The following is a 20,613-nucleotide window of genomic DNA, read 5'->3' as shown; positions in this document are numbered from 1 at the left end:
CTCACCAGCAATCTCTGGTTACAGACAGAGTTTGCTGGTGCAAATAACTTTGGCTGCTTTCAAAATGGGGTTGGGGAAAAAAAAAGGAAAATAAAAAAGGAAGAAAAATACAGAAAAAAAACCCCTGAAAAAACGGAAAGGCAGCAATCCAAATATAAATCAGAAGCTGTAGCACCTACTGAGTCAACAGGAAACTGAAATGAGACAATAAATACCTGGCTCTGGATGAATATTAGATGCTCATCAATGTGCTTTACTTGCTTCTTAAAGGGGGAAGTGCAGGGTGAAAATTAACACTGTTGCTGGATATCTAAGAGACAAATAACAAGCTTCACCAGAGGCTTAGAAGGTGGAGATGTATTTGCCCATAAAAGAATTTTGCTACACCTAATTAAAGCATTGGTAAATGTAAAAGGCACCCAGAGAAGGAACACTCAGGCAGTTCTTGTGGAGCTCACAAATCAGTGCTGTAACCAGGAGGAGGGAGCTGGTCTGATGGCTCATCAGAGTTTTGCACAAATATCCTTTGCCTGAGCAGCCTGGGTGGGAGGAGTGTGGCACACTGCAACCAACCTACAGGCCTGGTCAGGGGAGCAAGAGTCATTGAAACATAAAGGCTGGAAAATTGAGGCCAAACATTAACCCAGCACTGCCAGGTCCAGAACCAAACCATGCCCGAGCACCACACTGACACATTTTCTGAACATCCAAGGACACGGATTCCATCACTTCCTGCACAGACTGTTCCAATGCTTGACCACCAGTCAAACAAAAAAAAATTCCTAATATCCACTGAAGGTTTAAGTGAAGGATGGAGACACAGCTGAGTAGATGCTGTCAAGTCCCACTGGGGACCTGATCTGTACCCAAAAAACCCCAACCATTTCCAGTACTTTGTGAGTCAGTTCTGCTCTTCCCATTCACTGTAAATGGACACAGGTCCAACAACCCAAACAAAGGAGGCATTCAAACCATCCATCTGGAAATCTCTGAGGTAAGCAATTCTTATCAATCTCAATTAACACTGTGATGGTGATTGCTGAGTGATCACTCCCTGCCCACATCTCCACACACCAATGAGACTTTCCTTATATTTTCTTCCCTGACCAGTTAGGAAGACTAAAAGAGTAGCTTACTGAGCAGGAAAGGAAATGAAATATTTTGATTTCAATGAAGATCAATTGGACAAGTTTGGGCCACTTCAGTGCATTTCATGTCATCTCATTCACTTTTCTTGTTTTCACTTTTTTTTCAGACTTTTCTCTTGTCATTTTGGAGCATTTAATATTTTCCATTACTAGTCCTGTCTTTTTGTTTACCTTTCTTGCCTGATTTTGGGAATTCAGTGGGAATAATTTTGGCAAGTTTCTGTCCTTTTCACTGCTCCTCATTTTGTCTCAATCCATTTGGTTGTAGTCACTTAATTTGCTTTTTTTTTCCAATTGTATTTGATTTGATCATGTCTTTTCTCCGGAGTGTTTGTTCTACTTTTCTTCTCTTTTTTTCAAGATTTCTATTCCTTTCAGTCCTAATTTGCAAATATGTACCTTATTACAAAATTTTGAAATTTGCCTAAAGGTCAGTGACTTGTGCTCTGATGATTAGCTGTCTAAATCAAAGCTGTAAATCTTTCCAGCCTGTCTCCATTCTAACTAACTAGTGTGGCCAGGGAATTCAAATTCTGATTTTTCTTTTGAAATAAACCAATACATCATGAGGCATATCCTAAACTATAGTTTTTTTTTTTAATTTTGGACTTTTTAAATTTTAATGCCTCTTACATGGAGCTAATAGGAAAAAGACATTCACAGATACATGTACTAATGCAGAGTTGTGTTCTGCTCACTAGACCTGAAAAGCTCAGTAGGCGCTGAGAAGAAAATAAATAATATATTGCAGTCTGCTAGATAATTCTGATGCTTTAATACTGAGAAGCTCCTTGAAAAATAATTGCCTGCATATATTATGAAAATTCTGCCTTGTTCTCTAGATGTACCTGTAGTAGAACAAAAGATCTGCAGGGGTAATTAATCTGTAGCACTGTTTCTCAAGCACCACCTGATTAACAGTATTTCCACTTACACAGTCCTTCACTGGAATGAGCAGAACAAGGTTTCAGCAGTGAAGGACAGTAACAGGACTGGTGGTGAAGTAGCATAAGGAAATAAACTCTTTCCTACTGAAATATGCTGATCACTGTAAACTTATTTCTAATCAGCTCACTGAATTCTCTGTTTGCACAGTACAGAAGACAGAGCAGGGAGCACCAACTCCATATTTAGTGTGTTTATTCATTATTAAATTAATTTTTAACTCTATTAACAACTGCAATTATTTCAAAAGCCAATTTGCTGAGTCAGGTGTGAGACAACCGCAGGCTACCAAATGAGGCTCTTGTCCTAGGAGCAGAGTTCCTGATGTTTCCCAGGGTCACCAAATCCCATCTGGCACACTGCTCCCACTCTCTTCAATGGCTTTCTACCACAACTGTCTATAAAGGAGCCTAGAACAGCTACAGGCCAAGCTTAGGGTCACATTATCTGGGTCTGACACACCTGAAACACACAAACCTCAATAGACACCGACGCTGTGCAGATGCTTCCAAACTATTGAATAAAAGTTGTAATGGTCCTAAGACCTGCTGGCTGAGGGAGAAGTAAAGATTTGCAAACATCTTTCTTTTACCTTGATGGATTTGAGAAGGAAAAGTAACAGCAAGAAAGGATGCAGAGTATTTTTACTCCCCTCCTCATGCATTTTTTTTACAGAAGTGGAAGAGGGGAGGACCTGTGTCAGTTTGGGCTCCTCTCAAGTACCTTCACTTGGGTGTTGGGTAAATGCTGGCTGGTACACTGTCCTGAAAGAAAGACATCCTTTAAAAAGACAAAATTTCTTTTAAAAGAAATTTTGAAATAAGTTATTTTAAAATTAAACAGTAACTCTGTTCCTGATCCTTTTTCTTTGGCAGACCCATGTTTTTCTGGGAAAATTTCAGCTTCCAAAGAATATTTCACCAATACTAAACTTCAGGCTTGCTTTAGCTCTTTTTCTGTATGGTGCAAAAATTATCTACCTGCATCCTGCATCACCACTCCCTTAACAGAACAGTGCTTGAAAGTTAGTGAATTCCTTAAGTGTTATGAGCCACAGAGGTACAAGGTCTTAGATTTTCATTAGCAGAAGTGCTGCATATTTTCTCTTTCCTAGTTAAAAGATACCCTGCACATACTCCAAAGGATAGATAATGTTATTTACTCTGCTCTGGATAACTGGATAGGTACACTGGAGGTTTTTATTTTCCTTCTGTGTAACATCTAATGGTTATTAGTGTGGACTGGATACGAATATTTCAAATAGTAGACTGAAAGAGGAAAACTTTTGCTTCACATTGTTCTAAGTATTTATGCACAGAAATTCATCTGCTTTTTCTGGTCTCTAGGTTTTCTTTCAGAATTTAAGCTTTCTCTTAAACAGAGACTAACATTTACAGCACAACCATAAATTCATAGAATCTCTGAATATCCAGAACTGGAAGAGAATCACAAGGATCACCAAAGTCCAGCTCCTGTCCCTGCACAGGATAGCCCCAAGAATACAGATTCAGAGAATATCCTGAACTGGAAGAGAAAATCCCTCTTGTACAAGTCTTCTCAGCCAATATTCTACCTAGTCCTGAGATTTAAGAAATTTACAACCAAAAGCATGTGGCTGTGTTTAACAAAAGGCTCTGGAAACAAATACTGAACGTGAAAAGTTCCTGATCAATGCATAAACTGAAAAGGTTGATACAGAAATATTTGGAGCAGAAGCCATCAAAAAAGAGTCTGCCTTTCTTTGCTCCTTGCCGTTGTTTTAAAGGTATCAACAAAGGTAGTTGTGGAACAGAAATATGAGTGAGATTCATCATTCTTTACTTCAGACATCTAAGGTTTAAACATCCAGATAAGTTTAATCACCCACATGAGTCAAGGGGGAAGAGCCAGGTGCTTTCAGAGGGTGAGTCAGTCCCCTAAGCCCAATCCATTTCTCTCTCAAAAAGCTGATTTTTCCTTTGAGATTGTTTCTCTTGGTCGATGATAAGGGGAGCCTGGGCAAACAGTCAAGAGTTTTTCATCTGAATTGTACATACATAAGTCAGAACTGAAAAAATCCAGCATATTTCTTTAACAAAATTAAGAGCCTTCTGTTAATTCAAAAAGTAGTCATTTAAAAAGTGCAATTTGTGGAGTTACCACTGCAATACCCAGAATCTCTAGGGGCAGCCTGCATGAGGAACAAGAGTTCTGTCGGTGTGTCAGCACCAGGAAACACCGACTGATCTCCCTTTCAGTTTGCAAAATCAGTAGGATGTGCAGCACATAAATAACATAGACAGAAATGGAGAATTCACCCCTGTGAATAAAAGGGATTTTGATCATCTTAACTCTCACACGTTAGTCTGAAAATCAGTTAAAGAAAGTAACAGTGAGAATTGTTATACAATAATCATTGATCCATGACTCTCAAGCTCAGACACAGTTATGAGATCATCCAATCTAGCTGCTATGCAGGAAAACAAAGAGAGGCCCATTCTTTTCATGTAGCTTGCTGCTGTGGTTAATCACTCTCATTTGAGCCTAATTTCCTATTTAAGACTGCAGGGTTTTTACTCAGCATTAGTTCTTACTTTTTTCACTACTAGATTAGAGTAATTTAGTACTTGTTATTTTCTCCCTGTGCGAGCAATTATAAACCATAATCAAGCTTTTTAAGTCTCTCACAGTAAGATATCACCTTCTGTCCTTTGAATTATTCTTTTGAAGGGCCCTTACCAAAACCATTAAATTATGTACACATGCCTATAAATATTATTCAGTACACAAAGTGACCTTTCAAAGGACTATTGATTGTGGCATTTACGAAAGTTATATGCTTATATCTTTGAAGTGTATCACCAAAAATTAGTGCTGCTGTTCTTGCTAGGTGAGGAATTTCAATGCCAGACCAGTTACATATAGGCAGAAAAATAATAAAAAAAAGTTGTTATCACAGGCCATAACTGTGACCTGTGTTTATCTTGCCCCTCTGGACTAAGATGCATCACTTCAGCTTCCTAACATCAAATATGTTTAAACTGAGAGTGAACTTCAGGGAAAAATAGATTGAATAACCAATAACCTAAACAGAAAGGAAAAAAAAAATATCATGTCTTCCAAAGCTAGCTAAGGAATATGTGTTCTGGAACACGGTGGTTTTCCTCTTCTATTCCACATTTTGAAATCCAAATTGTCTTTGAGTATTTAGCCTTCTTTTTAACAACCACTTCTCAATTTCCTTTTTTTGTAATATGCTTGTATTATTTTTACATTTTCATTTCCTCAAGCCTGTAATTAGTCTAATAAGGTAAATGCATTTCATGGTCACCACCATCAAACACACCACAATCCCTTATGTATTTATCCTGTAGCTCATTCAGGAGAACTGCCTGGGGATCAGCTCTGCTTCTTGACTTATTAATTCTGTCAGTCTTAGAGTCATCCTATTTCTGATGTTAAAAAAAAAAATAGTCTTAGAATGAATAATGAAAAACACACACACTTTTCTTATTAGTAAGCTGTATGAGAAAATCATCACTGGAGTATTTTAAGTATTTAAGGGAATTTTCTATTCAAACCATTTGAAGTTAGACCCTCAAGTGCTATAAAATAGAGAAACCATGCATGGCACATGCTCTAATTTTGAATTTTGAAAGCAGGTTTGTGCTGTCTTATTCATTGCTTATAATTGAGATTGGCTCAGTTGGTCAGAGCACCTTAGTGCTGGTAACACCAAGGTTGTGAGGGCTGTCCCTGTAATAGCTGGACTTGATGATCCTTGTGGGTCCCCTCCAACTTTCTTTCTATGAATCTCTAAACTTCTACTAAAAAGATTAAGTCCAACTTTCACATGTGAATAAGTCTGATAATCAGCATTAGTCAGATGATTTTCAGTATGCATGCAGGCAGAAGTCTGTATAGTCTTTGATTTCAAACTGTAATTAACTGTTTGATTTCAAACTGTAATTAACAATCCTGAAGGTCTATCATATTTTCTAAATAGTAAATATTTATATTGTAACATAAATGTTGCAAAATGTTTTAGCAAAAGCCCAGAGTCTGTGAATGCAGATTTAGCAGTCTCACTATCTGAAGCAAGAGCATCTTCATCCATGGATTTCTGAACTTGTAGTTGCACTATCAGAAGAATCAACTCAATCAACAAAAGTATTTTCCTTTTTTACATTTTTTTTTAAATTATCATAATAGGAGTAGTTAATTCTGAGATGGAGCCTGCATATCTTCTTTCAGTAAGAAAGACAACAAACAGCTACCTCCATACTAAACTTTTAACAGAGGAACAAAAAACCAAGGCAGGTATTCAAATGAATAAAAAGTGTTTCATCCTCCTGAGATGTTTAGGACATCAGGATCTTTGTATTGACCTTCATAACCAGATCAACAGCAAAAGCACAAATTACCACCAATCCTTTTGCCACTGAAGACAAAAAACTTGAGTTCCTGGGTTACTGCTTGAGTAAGCGTTTGGAGCAGTTTACTATGTTTTGTCTGAGGGTGAAAAAAATCACTCTCTGGAGGTCAGAAAAAACCCTACAACTTCCCATTATGTTCACAAAGGAGCAGGAATTTCACTTGGGTTGAAAACTGCTATTTTTATTCTAAATTTCAGCAGGAACATAAAGATAAAATTATTTATGCTATTTCAAGCCAAATGGTTCTAAGCATAAAAAATCTGGTTTAGTATTTAGCTTTGCAAAAGCAGAAACTATACTCTGAGGACTGATTTTTATTTGATTTTTCTCTGCGTAATAAGATCAGAATCTTGTTTAGTCAGGATTTCTGGCTCAGTGGCCATCTTGAAAGAAAATGAGTTTTTTTGATTACTGGATATATAGATTCCTGATAAATTTTGCCATAAACCTTTATTAAATATAAATTAAAATAAATTTCACATTTGTCAAGTACATCTCCGACCAAAAAGTGAAAGTGTCCATTAAGCCTATTTCCTAATGTCCTGTTTCTAGGAGTGTTAACATCTCACACTTTTTTAATACCTTCCCACTGATGGGGAAAAAAGACCTAAAAAAGAACTATGCAGCAAAGCAGCTTTATTTTGGCCCCTGGCTACAGCTTAAATATCTTTAAAATCCAGGTTTGCCAGAGATGTTCTCTTGACTTCCAATCATGTGGAAAGCCTGCCTGAAGACAAGGGTCAATGCACAATGAAGTATCTGAGGCTGCACAAACATTTATCTTCACAATGTCTGCTTTAATACTAAATACCTTCAATAATTTCCATTACCAAAGGGGTTTTTCTCCCCATTAAACAAATGCAGCTGTCTCAGACAAAACTGCTGAGCTTGTGAAAGGAATCCTCAGCCCCTTCATCCAATTAGTCTTTTTCATAAAGTTATAAAGTCAAAGATATTTGGTGTGTATTTACTTCAGCTGCCAACAATGCTGGTTTTCTTGGACATGGGCAACCTGGAAATTCTTCTACAAATCTGGCCTTTTAGCACACATTTGTGAACTTACTACAGAAATCCAATTATAGCTAAAATAGTTTTAAAAATGCAAAATTCTGTGTGGGAAAATTGGAGCAGAACCACTCAAGAACAGATTTGATTTTATTTATACCAAATCATTATATATGCATTTTAAGTTGAGTTTTGCAATCTGATATTTAACTTTTCAGTTCCTTTGTTACCAGAAGGATGAAGTTCCAGCATGAAATTCATGTTCTTCAACATCTCTTAGAAAGATATCTGACCTCAAAGTATGTTTTAATTCATAGTCATGGAACAAACATATTTTCATAGATTTATTGTGCCCTCATAGGTGGGGTCATCCCCAAAAGAGCAGACACAATGGGACAGGCTGTGATGCAGACTGGACAACTCATTTGAAGGAGCAGGCTCACATCCTTCCTCAAAACCTTTGAAGTAAATTGATGAACTGGCACCTGGGAACAGAGCATCAGGACTGTGGCACAGTGCAACATCACTGAGGCAGCACAAGGCTGCAGGTGTGCTCCTGAAGTGAGTGACAAGTGAGAGACCCAGATTTCACTCAAAACACAAGCACAAGCACTTAAATTTTTACCTAGCGATGATAAAACCCAGCAGAAATGGAGCCACAGAATGGTTTTGGTTGGAAGGGGCTGAAGTCCAGGCTGCAAGGGCTGGAGACAGCCAGGCCTTAAACTCTCAGTGAAACAAAGCAAAGTACTTGGTAACCCCAACAGCTGGATGGCCACAGGCAGCCCACCTTGATCAGACCCCAGTGGTTCCTCTTAGGCCACTCAGCAATCAAACAAGACCCCAGGGAAGCCACATTTGCTAGATAACACTGACAGTCACACAAGTCACACCAGCAAAATATTTTAGTATTGCCATTAAGCAGCCCATGACTCCAGAAAGGAAGGTGATACTTCACTCCTTGAGTAGTTCATAGTGCTCCTCAAATGAGCTTGTGCTGGCAGTCCTGGTGTCCAAATTACAGAAAGTGAAATTGCATTCTGCTTATCTAAATTCCCCACACAGTATCTATATACAGTTTTTATACTTGGCCTGCATTTAAAATGTGAGGTGCTGTTCTACAACAGAGGCTCCTGCCTGTCAGTCTGAAGGAATCATTATTATACATCTCTTGTGCTTATTCAAAGAAATTTTTTTCTTGATTTTGCTTTCACTTATTTAAATAATTACTATTCCTGGCTGTAGAAAACAGTTTAGAAATGCAGTTTTAGCACAGTGAGAGATGAAGGCAGGGAAAACCTCTCCAGATGGTGAGATTAACTGACAAAATCACCTTAAATATTCAGAGGTTAAACATACAGACACTTAATGGTCAGCTTACTAAGTCTATTAAAAACTGCCTTACTCAAGATTATTTGATTGGTGCCACAGTTAATAGGAAATCTTATTTTTATCCACAACCCCAAAAATTCAAAGCTATTTTTCAGTAGTCAGTATATGGAATTAGAAGTTATGAAAACCTGTTGAAGAGGCAGCATTTTGGTGTGAAACTGTCAAGCGGTATTGTTTATGTTCAAAACAGCAACAACACAGAATCACATTATACTTTTGTTGGCAATAAATTGAGATTCAGTGAAGAAAAATGCATCTGATGGAACCATAATTATGAAAGGGGCACACGTGCTCTGCAAGCAGTATTTATGAAAAAGAACAAAAGAAAATAAATTATCAGAACTTTATTTGTGTTACAAATTATCACAATCACAATTAATATAAAACAGAAAGCACTGAGGAAACATGACTGTTGGATACAAGATTTATCAAGGTGCAAAATTCTCATCCAAGACTCTACTACTAGAAAACCTGTGACTGTGTATTAGAGAAAAGATTTCTATGCATCAAACGCCAAGTGAAAGAGAATAAGCAGCATAGTATAATTGACAGGGATTAAACACTTCTTGTTATACAAGTTTTTGAAGGAAATAGAAGTTGGAGCATTATTTCTACCCAAGAGTCCTGTCTGGAGCAGACTTGTTTACAATTAACTATTAAAAAAAGCTTCAGCAGAAAACACCAATCTTCATTGTAACTTATCCATGTTGTTCATACATTAGACAAGCTATTTCCAGAAGAATTTAAGTTCTAGTCATGAGACTTCACACACTCTCTCACACTTGCTGCATAAGGCTAAAAAGAGTCACTAAAGAAAAGGAGGTCACATTATTGCTTTATAACAGGAACGTAGATGGAAATTCTTTATTGAGCTCCAAATAAAACATTGTTGCATCACTATACAGTTAAGAATTTCAATATACAATTGTTTTTAAAAAGTGTATGCTGTTTTACACTTTAAGGCTTTCATACAAGAAATGCTGAGCAGGATTCTCATATTCGTTCTCATCAGTATCTGAGCATATGGGTAAGTACAGTGCTCTAAGCAGTCCATAATTAACATGGCAGAAGTTCCTGAAAAAGAGCAAAATACACTTTATTTGTACATATCTTGAGACTAGAGATCATGAATTCTCTGAAGCCTGTCAGACTGCAAGCAGAGGAATCAGACAATTATGCAGATAATAAATGAATGTGGATCTAGGCAAGCATTGCAGAAACTGCTATCATTGAAATTCAGTGGAATTTTTATAAGATTCAATAAAGGCAAATTATTGATATGACTAATTATGACCATTAACATTACTTATTTGACCAGTAACATACAGTAACAGGCCAGTGTCAGAGTGCAAAACTCTATTAGAATGAAAACACACTTCCAAGTTTGTCACAATGGAAAGAAGGCTGCCTTCTACACTGGTTTTCTTTCATGTAGAGACCTTTACAGATTATTTTTCCCTCTGCTCAAAATCAAATTGATTTAATTTAGGAGATTACTCCACAGAAAAACAAAAATGCCCACAAGAGAGATGCAATAGCAGAACAATGCTAGTGCATGTTATTTGAGGAAATGCCAAGATAAGTTTTGCACTGCAAAAATATAGTTTTGAAGAATATCCAATACCATTTGTTCGAACTGATGTAGTTTATTGTGCACACATAGGACATGAGAATTGATACTTTTTTTTTTCTTTGAAGAGGCATGGAAACACATTTTCTTAGGAGAAATAAGAGGTAGAGCATTGGAAGAAGGAAAACTTCATTCACATGGTAATCATTCAGTGGTGCACTTAGAGCCTCTGTTATCAGGGAGACACATTTTTCCATCCCAAAGGGAACCTAAAACAATTTAAGTTTCTCTAGGACCTCAGGGCAGAGTAGCAGAGAAGTGGCAGAAATAACACATGCTGATCACACGTTCATCCTCCATACTGGAGGCAATAAGAAAATATGGCATTAAATAAAAGAGAGTTGGATAAACAATACAGAATCCACTGAATCCACTTCTGATTCACTTATTTATCTACTAGCCACCCTTGCTACTAGGTATTTTAGTTTCAACCCCTGAAGTTTCATTCTGTCTATTTAAAGTAATTCGTGATGTTTGCAGATGAACACTTCCTATGAAATTCATCATATTACGTGATTTAAGATGTGACCAGAAGGAGAGATTGTGCCAATTGTTATGAATATTTTTAAAAGATATTTATATATTCAGTTTTGCCATAGCAATTCTAGCAGCTGGTATTAAATCTTTCCCCTCTGAGCCCCAAAGGGGAGAAATCTTCTTGAAGCTCTCCTACTCTTAGAGTCCTTTGATTTAAGTCCTTAAAACGCTCAAAACAGTTCTAAAGCCATTTTGTGTGTACAAAAGGTTCCTTTAGCCTGTGATAGCAGCCTCTTAAATTTACTGTAGTACACAGAGGCAGTGCAACTTATGCAATATTTCACAGTATAAAGCTCTATTTATCTGAGCCTTGTCAACTAAAAACACTGAGATCATGAGGTTAGCAGGGAGAATTACCATTCCCAGTAGAAAGAAATCTGTTTCATTTAAAATCTACACCATCTGAGTATAAATACAGTTAAATTATTTCTTACTTTATATATTGAATTGACCATAAACAGTAAGAGCTATTCTTCAGCTGTTTCTTAATGGATTTGTTCTCCTTCAATTAATGCCAGAAATCAGTCTGCTACTTGTGCAAAAACGCCTGCTTTGAAAATCAGTTTACAAAATGTATTTTTCATATTTTAGACATGTTTGTTGACCAGATTAGAGTTTTAAATTCCTATTTGAAAACTACAAGCATCAAATTACATTTGGTTTCTTCAGCTTCCCCTGTCCAGTCAAAGACTTAATTGTTTGAGATGCTGCCAAAGTTATGCACACCCTTCAATAAACTACCAGGGGAGTGTCCACACACTGTGACAGCTTAAAGTCCTGATTAATGAAAGTTTAAAGCTATTACTTTTCTACCAGAACTGAACTCAGACAGTGACACATAACTTAAAGCTTTGTGCAGAATTAAGGACCTGATCAAAAGTTCCATTATCTATCTAAGAGTTTCAGAGATGAATAAAGATACCTACCAAAGCATCAGAAGATTAGGGTTTTTGTTCTCTTGGCTGTCCAAGGAGGCGAGTTTCCTGACAAGAGAGGAAAAAAAATGTTTTTATTAAATTTCAAAGAATTTCAAATAAAAATTAAAGAAAACAATGCAAATCAAGCTGTAATTAATAGAAACAATGCTTAAAAAAAGCTTTAGATAACATTTGCAATGTTTAAGTTACTAGAATTTATGGGAAAATAATATATTACAAACTATTGGTTATGAGGTTTTACAGTTGTTTAATAGGGAATAGTTTGTCCAAATTTAACTAGCTAAGCTAAGGCTTTTTAGATGACTAATACAAATTAAACGTTTTAAAATGAGAATTTAGGTGTCCTCACAAGTCTTTCCTACATTCTAAAATGAAACTTTCTAAGTTGTAGCCTCCCTGTTTTTATTGGTTGTATTAAGATAACTTAAGTGAGATTAAAATCTTATTTGATTTATTTACCTTTGCAAATGAAGACCGTTTTAAGGGTTACACATCCTCTGCCTCTGACGAAAGCGACCTCAATTAGTCAAGTCAGAAAGTCTTTAAAAGCTTTGTGTTTATTGCTTCCAGCACGGAGCGAGGTGGTCATTAAGGTACCAAAATTCTCATAAAAATTCCAAAGTTGCACTAGTGAAAAAATGCTCAACAAGGTGAAAACTAGTCACATCTTTTTCCAGAAAATTCATTAGCTATTTTAAACCATTTTTAAACAAAAGTATTTTGATTTAATGTGGCACTCAAGCAGATCCATACCATTTGGAGATTTTAAACAGCATTTATATCTACTGTGAGTATATAGAGAGATACATTTAGGTTTAAACCATGTTGTTTTAAAAGAAGTTGCACAATGTTTAATATGAGCATTTTATGCTGATCACTGTTAAACATTTCTCCCTGTTTACTACTATTTATGAAGTTTTATTATAAGATAAAGCATAAAATTAATCTCACACACACTGATTTTCTTTCAAAAGTTTATTTAGTATCAAGCAAGGGTAAAACTTTGCTTAACACTACAGAACATTTCAAGACTTGAGTTACAAAATACCACATTATTCGCATTTGTAGTTTGCTTCCCTTTTTACGCATGTTTGCAAAGAGAAAATCTAGCAAATGGCTGAAAATAAAAGCTAAAAACTAAATTGTTGAAAACCTTTAAAATAAAAGGTTACACTTATGTTAAAAAGAATGGACTAATGTATTTAGTAAACCTATTTTTTGTTTAACACTAGTTAATCAAAGGTTATTTTTTTGATCACCTATTTTTTCAAACACAGTTTGGAAATAACAAAGTTCCTTGTTTTACATATCTTTCTGTCCAGGTTGTTCTTTCAACAAAATGTTTTAAGTTCAGTCCATCCATTCAGAATTTTATGCACTTTGAGTTAATAAAAAGGGATTGTTCATAGAAAAAATTACTTTGAACAGTATACAGGACTGGTGGAGATTGGATATTTCACAACATCAGACAGTACAATCAGTATCTGGCATATGGCTGGTCTCTGTAGATGCCTTTTGTTGTCCTTGCAGAAGGTGTCTTGTGTCGTGAGTTGGTCCATTCTTCTTGCCCTACAAGGAAGAAAAGAAAAGAAGAAGAAAATATGGTCAGAGCCCTTTCACCATTCTCAGATGCTGAATGTAATTTTTCTTATCTGTGAATCAAACAGCCACATTCTGTTTACATAAACCAAGATGTAAAAGTCTAACACTTGAAACAAGAAATCTGAGTACAGCACATCCATCTGAGCCATCCCACAGTGATTTCTCAGCACACAGGAGCAGGGAACGTGACAGGCTAATGGACAAAATATTTACAGCAGTGGAAATTCAGCTGGACCTGCTTGTTGCAAATGCACAGAAATGTCAGCTCCTGTAGCAGACACACCAATAATTGCCATGGGATGAAATGAATGGAAGGTATGAATTATGTATAAGGAAATAAGCTGCCCTCAGAAATAAGTTTCTCTGCATCAGTGCCAGTTTAGGCCTAATTCAAACATGCAAACCAAGCCTCAAGTATCACTACAAACACCTGTGGCTTTTAGCATGCTAGCGCCAATATTCCATTTCTCTGAAGGTAAACATACACCTCCTCTGAAATGCAAGAAATAGGAGGGCAGATTTAAAAAAAAAATATTAAAAGGACAAGTAACATTGGTTGTTTGAATTTTGGCTATAAAATAAGTTTGTAAAAAAAGCTTGTGCTGTATTTAATGATTCATAATCCTACCACCTTTTAATGGTAATAAATATTTTAAAAAATAGCAAAAGTTATTATCTTAAATGAGAGTCAGACCTACTATGCCAGGCAGTTGCAAAAAGGAAAACATAGAATTAAATGTAGAGTTTAAGGAAACAGTACTTAGGTACACTTTAATGATGTAAACAAATCAGAGTACTATGTCACATCTTCAAGAACAAAAATAAAAAAGCAGCAACAAAAAAAAAACATCCCCAAAAGAAAACAGACATTAAAACAGTGTATGTGCTTCCATACTTATTTTTGCTGAACTACCCTGCCCTAAACAGACAGGCACTCCAGTGGACCCAATGCAATCCAGAAGCTAAAGGCAGAATCCAAATGTATGGCAGAATAAATGTAGACATCACTTTGTCTTTAAAAAAAGAACTCAAAGAACCCCTGCAATCTGAATGCTGAGGTAACTTGCTCTGACATGAGATATCTGAAATTAGATGACAATGATCCCATATGTCAAGGGTTCAGTTTCACAATCCCTTCGCAGAAGCCTCATCCTAACTACTTGTTAATAATGTAGATGGTAGGTGGCTGCCTGCAGAGTCCAGGCTATAAATCATACCCAGGTGGTCAGGACATTTGCCTAGGAGGTAAAAGGAACAAGTTCAAATTTGGTGAAAGGCTGAAAGAATTAAACTTTCACCTCAGGTGATTTCCAGGGGCATCTGGTAACAACCTCTTGTGCTTCTTCATCACGCAGAAAGCAAGATTTACATTAAAAAAGAAAAAGACCCTGAGCCTAATAGTACTGGCAGCTGACTCAGAGGTAGGAATTAAAAATATCCTTTTAAACACTGCTGCAAGAACTGATGAAATTAAAAGAGAAGTCTTGGTAAAGACCCTGAGCCTAATAGTACTGGCAGCTGACTCAGAGGTAGGAATTAAAAATATCCTTTTAAACACTGCTGCAAGTCTTCTCTTTTAATTTGATGAAATTAAAAGAGAAGACTTGATACAGTTTAAGGGGAATACTTGCTCTTTTTCAAGCAGTTGATCAAATCAGCAGGGTAAAGAGTTATCTTACTGTTTCTCAGTTTTTATTTTGGTGCTGTTCAGAGCTCCAAATCCCAAAACCACTGATATTCTTCCTACATCCTCTGGATTGTCACCTCAGTTTCTCAAAGGAAAAGTTGAGATACCACTTGGGAATCTGAATTTCCTCTCAGCCAGCACTAGACAACTGCCTGCTCACTAGGCAGTGTTACTTATTTTGAGGCATCTAATGTTCTTTACATGTAGTGAAGATGGTTATTAATCTCTAACTCTGCTTTTAAGGGATATCCTTAAGAAATAAAGTGTATAACTATTTATATGTGCAAAAACTACAGTGGCTGCAACCCATAATCATTCTTTAAGGTATTTATAGTCTTTCTTTCAACTTGAATAAATACACCACTTAATATTCTGAGTGGCTGTGCTTTGATAAATAGAAAACCAATTTTAAATGCAAAAGCAATGAAAAATCCATATTTTCTACCTTAAATATTGCAATCAATATCTCTCCCCATCAGTCTATCTACATTAAGCAGTTTCATACATTTTTCCCCCATCAATTTTGCATTACTGAAATAGTCTTAGAAACATCAGGTTTATAATGGCAAACAGTTTATTTTAATGCTGAAATGAAGATTTAAGCTATATATCTATCAACACCAAATGAAAATATTGGGGGACATAGGAATTTCAAGCGACCTCTTAATTTGATGAACTGTCTTTCTCCTTAACCAAAATAATTAGTTTAAGCAGGTATGTTGGGCAAACTACTGCATTAGGTGCATTTATCACAACTTAGTTAAAATCATTTTAGTTTCAAGCAGGAAGCACTTCCACATGGAGTTAAAGAAATAAACCTCCAAAAATTTCAAGTAGATTTCTCAAGTCATTGAAGCATTCCTCACTCAGAATCACATCTTTTACACAGGTCACTAACAGCCCTCAAATGTTTGAGCTTTGAGAGACCTAGATTGTATTTCTCTGATCTCTAGCCAGAGACTTATCATTTATCCCTTAATCAAAGGTGCCTTTTAAAATGCTTTATGCTGCTAACCTGTAACAGATTTCTTTAATTAAACCTGTCACCATCACACTTGTATGTTAAAAAAAAAAAAAAAAAAAAAGAAAAAAAAGTGACCTTTACAACATGATCTGGCATATGTTTTTTTTTGCTTCATTATGCATTGTTTTGTCTCTGTAACCCCCTGCCCTCATGTCTATTAGCTACCTAAAGTGCTTCCCTAACCTTTACATAATGACTCCCTGCTTGATTTCCCAGGACTGATGCATGAAAATGAATTAAAACAAAAGGACCATACAAGGCTAAACCACACTCAATTAGGCTCTAATTCAGCTGGGAGCTTCAGCAGATTCCTACCTTGTACCAAGTCTCAATGCAAGCTGTGCCACACCACAAGCACTTGCTTTTGGCAGCCAAAAGTTCCTGGAAAAAGGTCCTCCACCCCCGTATTTTTCTTAAATCTTATTGAATGTGACATGAAAAAGCAGCATGCATCATGATTTAAGTTTTATTTTCTCTACATCTTTGGTTTTAGTTTCCCATGACTGCTTTAGCTAACAGACCACAGAGGGCATTTTTCTCAATAAGCACACGAGGAGCTCTGTGACATCTCAGGAATCCCTGAGCAGCCATTACCAGGACTAAGCCTTGCCTCACAGAAATTATCCTTTCATTATGATTTTTTTTTTGCCAAGAGTCTGTTGCTGCAGTGATTGAGCTGCTAAAGCCACTCACCGTAGGAGTCGTAGGTGTCTTCACTCAGTCCGTGGCCATAGTCGTAGTAATCTGCTCCACTGCAGGGCAGGAGGGGCGTGGAGAGAGCAGGAAAGAAAACATGAGAAGAAATAATTACACATTCTACCTCTGAAAAGAGAGCTTGAAGGATATAGCACATGCCCTAAGAAAGGTAAGTATCCGTGTGGCAGTGACAACTGAGGTTCTCCTTGTTTATTGATTAAAAACTACATTTAATTTTATTCAGGATTCTTTTTTTCATCACTTGGCTACTCATCCACATTGTAAATGTGGACATGGGAATTTTCCATTTAAAATTATAGTTGGGAAAGTTAAAGATCTTACAAGTATTAATGAAAAAAATGGAGATGTAGGTACTGAACCAATTCATTCATCTATAAATTCCTTGTCATCAGCTACTAGTATTTTGCTTTTATATCTTCAAATTCACTGAAAAGAATGCAATAAAAGGCAAATATTGTGTGATTGGAAGGTTATACAGCTGCTGTGTGTGTACAAGTTCCAGTGTCTTCAAAACAAGACAGCAGAACACAAATATAAAGGCTATAATTTTAACAGGAAAAAATGACAATTTCTTTTAAGGAACTACCTTAAAAGATTAATCTGTAGTTGTTAGGATTCAAAAGTGTGGATGAATACCATAATCACGGCCTAAATCAGTCCTCTCTTTCATAATGGTTTTTTTATTTGTATTAAGAGCCCTAAATGGAAACTGAAGAACAACCCTTATTACACATCATTCCATTATGCTCTCATATTTCATGCAAGTCTAGCTACATGTAGTCTTTAACACAGTTTGTATGATATGGAAAGCAAGTCCCTAAATAGTTCTTTTCCTTTTCTTTCTAATCACAGCCAGACTCAGGGCTGACAATATCTGGAAAATACTCTACTAAATGATGCTACCAGATCAGTAGACTCTTAAACTTTTTATTTCCCTTAATGGATTTATACTGCAAGGAGAGACCTTTTCATAGAATCACCTCCTGAGTGAGAAGGAAATCACTAATAAATGATCACTAGCAAGTAATTACTGATATTGACAAAATGTTCCTAACATTAAATTGATTGCGAACAAAATAAACACCAGAGTGAAAATAAACAATTTATAGCCTTAATATGAATTAGCAGGTAAAGCATTTATATAAAACGAACAACACATCACAATTACTTCTGAACTGACAAAAGACTTTGTTGTGCTTGAGTTTGTTTGTGTTTATTTTTCGTTGTTTCTTCTTTTTTTTTTTTCCCCTTAAACTAAACATTTTAAACTCCTCTAAATAAACAGGACAGAAAAAAAAATACAGTTTTGGTGTGTACAAATGCATATCTAAAAAGACTGGATAAGTATTTTTTATTGCTTGGTATAATGCTTCCTAAACAAAAACTTAACCAACTGCACTTTGAAGACCCACAAAGAATTATCCCTACAAAACCTTTTCTCTATGGTTCCTCAGGTGATGAGGACCTCAGAATAAGGGCAAAGTTTGAATAAGAAGTATTATTCCCTGCAGCAGCCAGTAATAAAAGCCTTTATTCTGACAATGAACTGAAAACTGACATTCACTATCCTTCCACATAGAACTTATTTATTTTAAGACTGTGATCAAGTTTAGAAGTCTACAGCAGCTGAGCTCCGTCCCTGTATCTGTCAATCCTGTCAGAAAGACTTTGTGGAGTCCCATTTCATAGATCTAATACATCTATTAAACAAAAAAATGACTCACTTTACAGCACACAAACTGCAAAACAAATAAACATCAGAAAGGAAGGAACCTTTCACTTATACTGAAAGTATATATACGACTCAGCTTTATTAACAGACAAACCCTTCAAAATTAATAATCTGTCTGAAAAGTACAAGGTACAGTGGGAAGGAAACTTGCCCAGTGCAATTCAGTACTCCCTGCTCTACTTCATTCACATTCTATGAATAATGCTGACATTTTCCAGTCAACTCTGCGTTAAACAAACCCAAAGCTTCAGACAGAAAACCTGAAGACCCAAAGGAAAGCGTACATACAGATGGTTGTAAGGAGGTCTGGGTGAATAAATTTAAAAAAAAATAAATTTGTTAAAGAGTCTGAATATTCCATGGTGTTCACAACCACGACTGATGCTAATGAGTTTGAGTTTTTTTTAGAATTACGGAAAATTCTAGTACTGTGTATGAACTTACAGCTTATAGAATTGCATTTTGTTTCAAAGCAACAGCCTGCAAAAAGAAGGCTTATTCAAAGCACCCTAAAGCAATACTAAACTTCTAAATTGTACACTTTACCTCATTAACTGAGATAACTGAGATAGCTGAGGTAATTTCTGCTGCAAAGACTTCAGTAGCTACATTAAATAATTCTTCCTGTGGACAGAAGATATAATACATATTTTTGCTTTAAAATCATCCTTTACATTTAGAATTTTTATATATATTCCCTGACATCTTAGCAGTCTGACTAAAGAATATTAAGCTTTTTATTTCCCTTAATGGATTTACTCTGCAAAGAAAGGCCTTTTCAAAGAATCACAGAAAGGGTCATGTTGGAAGGGACCATAAACATCACCTAATTCCATGGGCAGGGACACCTTCCACTAAACCAGGTAGTTCAGGTTGCCCTTCTTCCTTTCACTTTGTCTCATAGAAATGTAAAAAAACTCCAAAAAATCCACAAACTAAGTTAATTTTCTTCTTTATCTCATGTGACTCCCTCTTTTCACAAAAAAAGGAGAAAACATGAGATGGATTCTTCCATTTTGAACCCAACAAGACTAGACAAGGATTATGCTTGGAGTTCGTTTGTTTTCATATGTGAATTGTCTTAATGAAACCATTTTCTTTGTTTTCCTCATATCCTACGCATCTACTATTTTAGATAAATAATTGGATTCCATGCTATATCCAGCTCAGCTGTCAAGCATCTTCCTAACCGTCAAGTAAATGGTACAAGTGCAATTAACACTGGAGTATCAGCTATGATTCAGATCTTTTGTACACACAGATTTTTGCTTATATCCCTTCTTTTCAGCTTCTTTTGTATTCCATTCCAGCATAATGGCTTTGGGCTGACAAGAGAGAAGACGGAGATGGCAAAGAAAAATTGCTTTGATTTTCCTTGTCAGCATAAAAACTTGAAACCACTTAATGCTATGTCAGGATTAGAAAACAACAATAAATCTAAGTATGTTGTTTTTAATTGCTGAGGGCTGGGCAGTAATCCTACAATGTTCAGAAGAAGTGTGAAATGAGGCTTAAATAGTGTAAGTAAGGCCAGGGAAGAGCCTATTTTCTGTGTTAAGAGAAAAAGCTTCAGACAGAAAGAAGCAAGCTCAGATTCTAGCACAGCAGCACTGATGAAACAGAAATGCTTCTCTATGGCTTTATTTAGTAAACCAGAGGACTGAGAAGCTTCCTGCCATTTCTCTAGAATCACTGTGAGAAGTATCTTAAAATACTTTAATTTAGAGGTATTCAACATAAGCCTTCAAAGGCCCTATGAAAAATGACTTCAATTTCTCAGGCTTTTCTGCTAAGCTGATTTGTTTCTGAAAATATCTTGAACAAATGTTTACAAAAACCAA

The 20,613-nt window shown here is 36.1% G+C and overlaps 1 protein-coding gene and 1 long non-coding RNA gene across 2 annotated transcripts in view; both read right to left on the bottom strand.

The window, feature by feature from the left end:
* Positions 1–9,234: 9,234 nt before the first annotated feature.
* LOC121360017 lies at positions 9,235–12,594 on the bottom strand. Its single transcript, XR_005956123.1, has 3 exons — positions 12,470–12,594; positions 11,999–12,055; positions 9,235–9,979 (listed from the first exon to the last, which is right to left on the bottom strand). It is a non-coding gene; the product is annotated as an uncharacterized LOC121360017 (long non-coding RNA).
* Positions 12,595–12,970: 376 nt separating this feature from the next.
* KHDRBS3 (KH RNA binding domain containing, signal transduction associated 3) overlaps positions 12,971–20,613 on the bottom strand; it is an 89,056-nt gene continuing 81,413 nt past the window's right edge. The window contains exons 8-9 of the mRNA XM_041479461.1: positions 17,017–17,075; positions 12,971–13,579 (exon numbers count right to left, since the gene is read on the bottom strand). Of these exons, the coding sequence (XP_041335395.1) occupies positions 13,488–13,579; positions 17,017–17,075 (151 nt within the window). The 3' untranslated portion in view covers positions 12,971–13,487. The remainder of the gene's footprint in view (positions 13,580–17,016; positions 17,076–20,613) is intronic.

Source organism: Pyrgilauda ruficollis, unplaced genomic scaffold, assembly GCF_017590135.1.
Source record: "Pyrgilauda ruficollis isolate IOZ18807 unplaced genomic scaffold, ASM1759013v1 scaffold48, whole genome shotgun sequence".
Lineage (NCBI taxonomy): Eukaryota > Metazoa > Chordata > Aves > Passeriformes > Passeridae > Pyrgilauda > Pyrgilauda ruficollis.
Note: the sequence above shows the minus strand (reverse complement) of the source record. Positions and strands in the feature narration are given on the sequence as shown.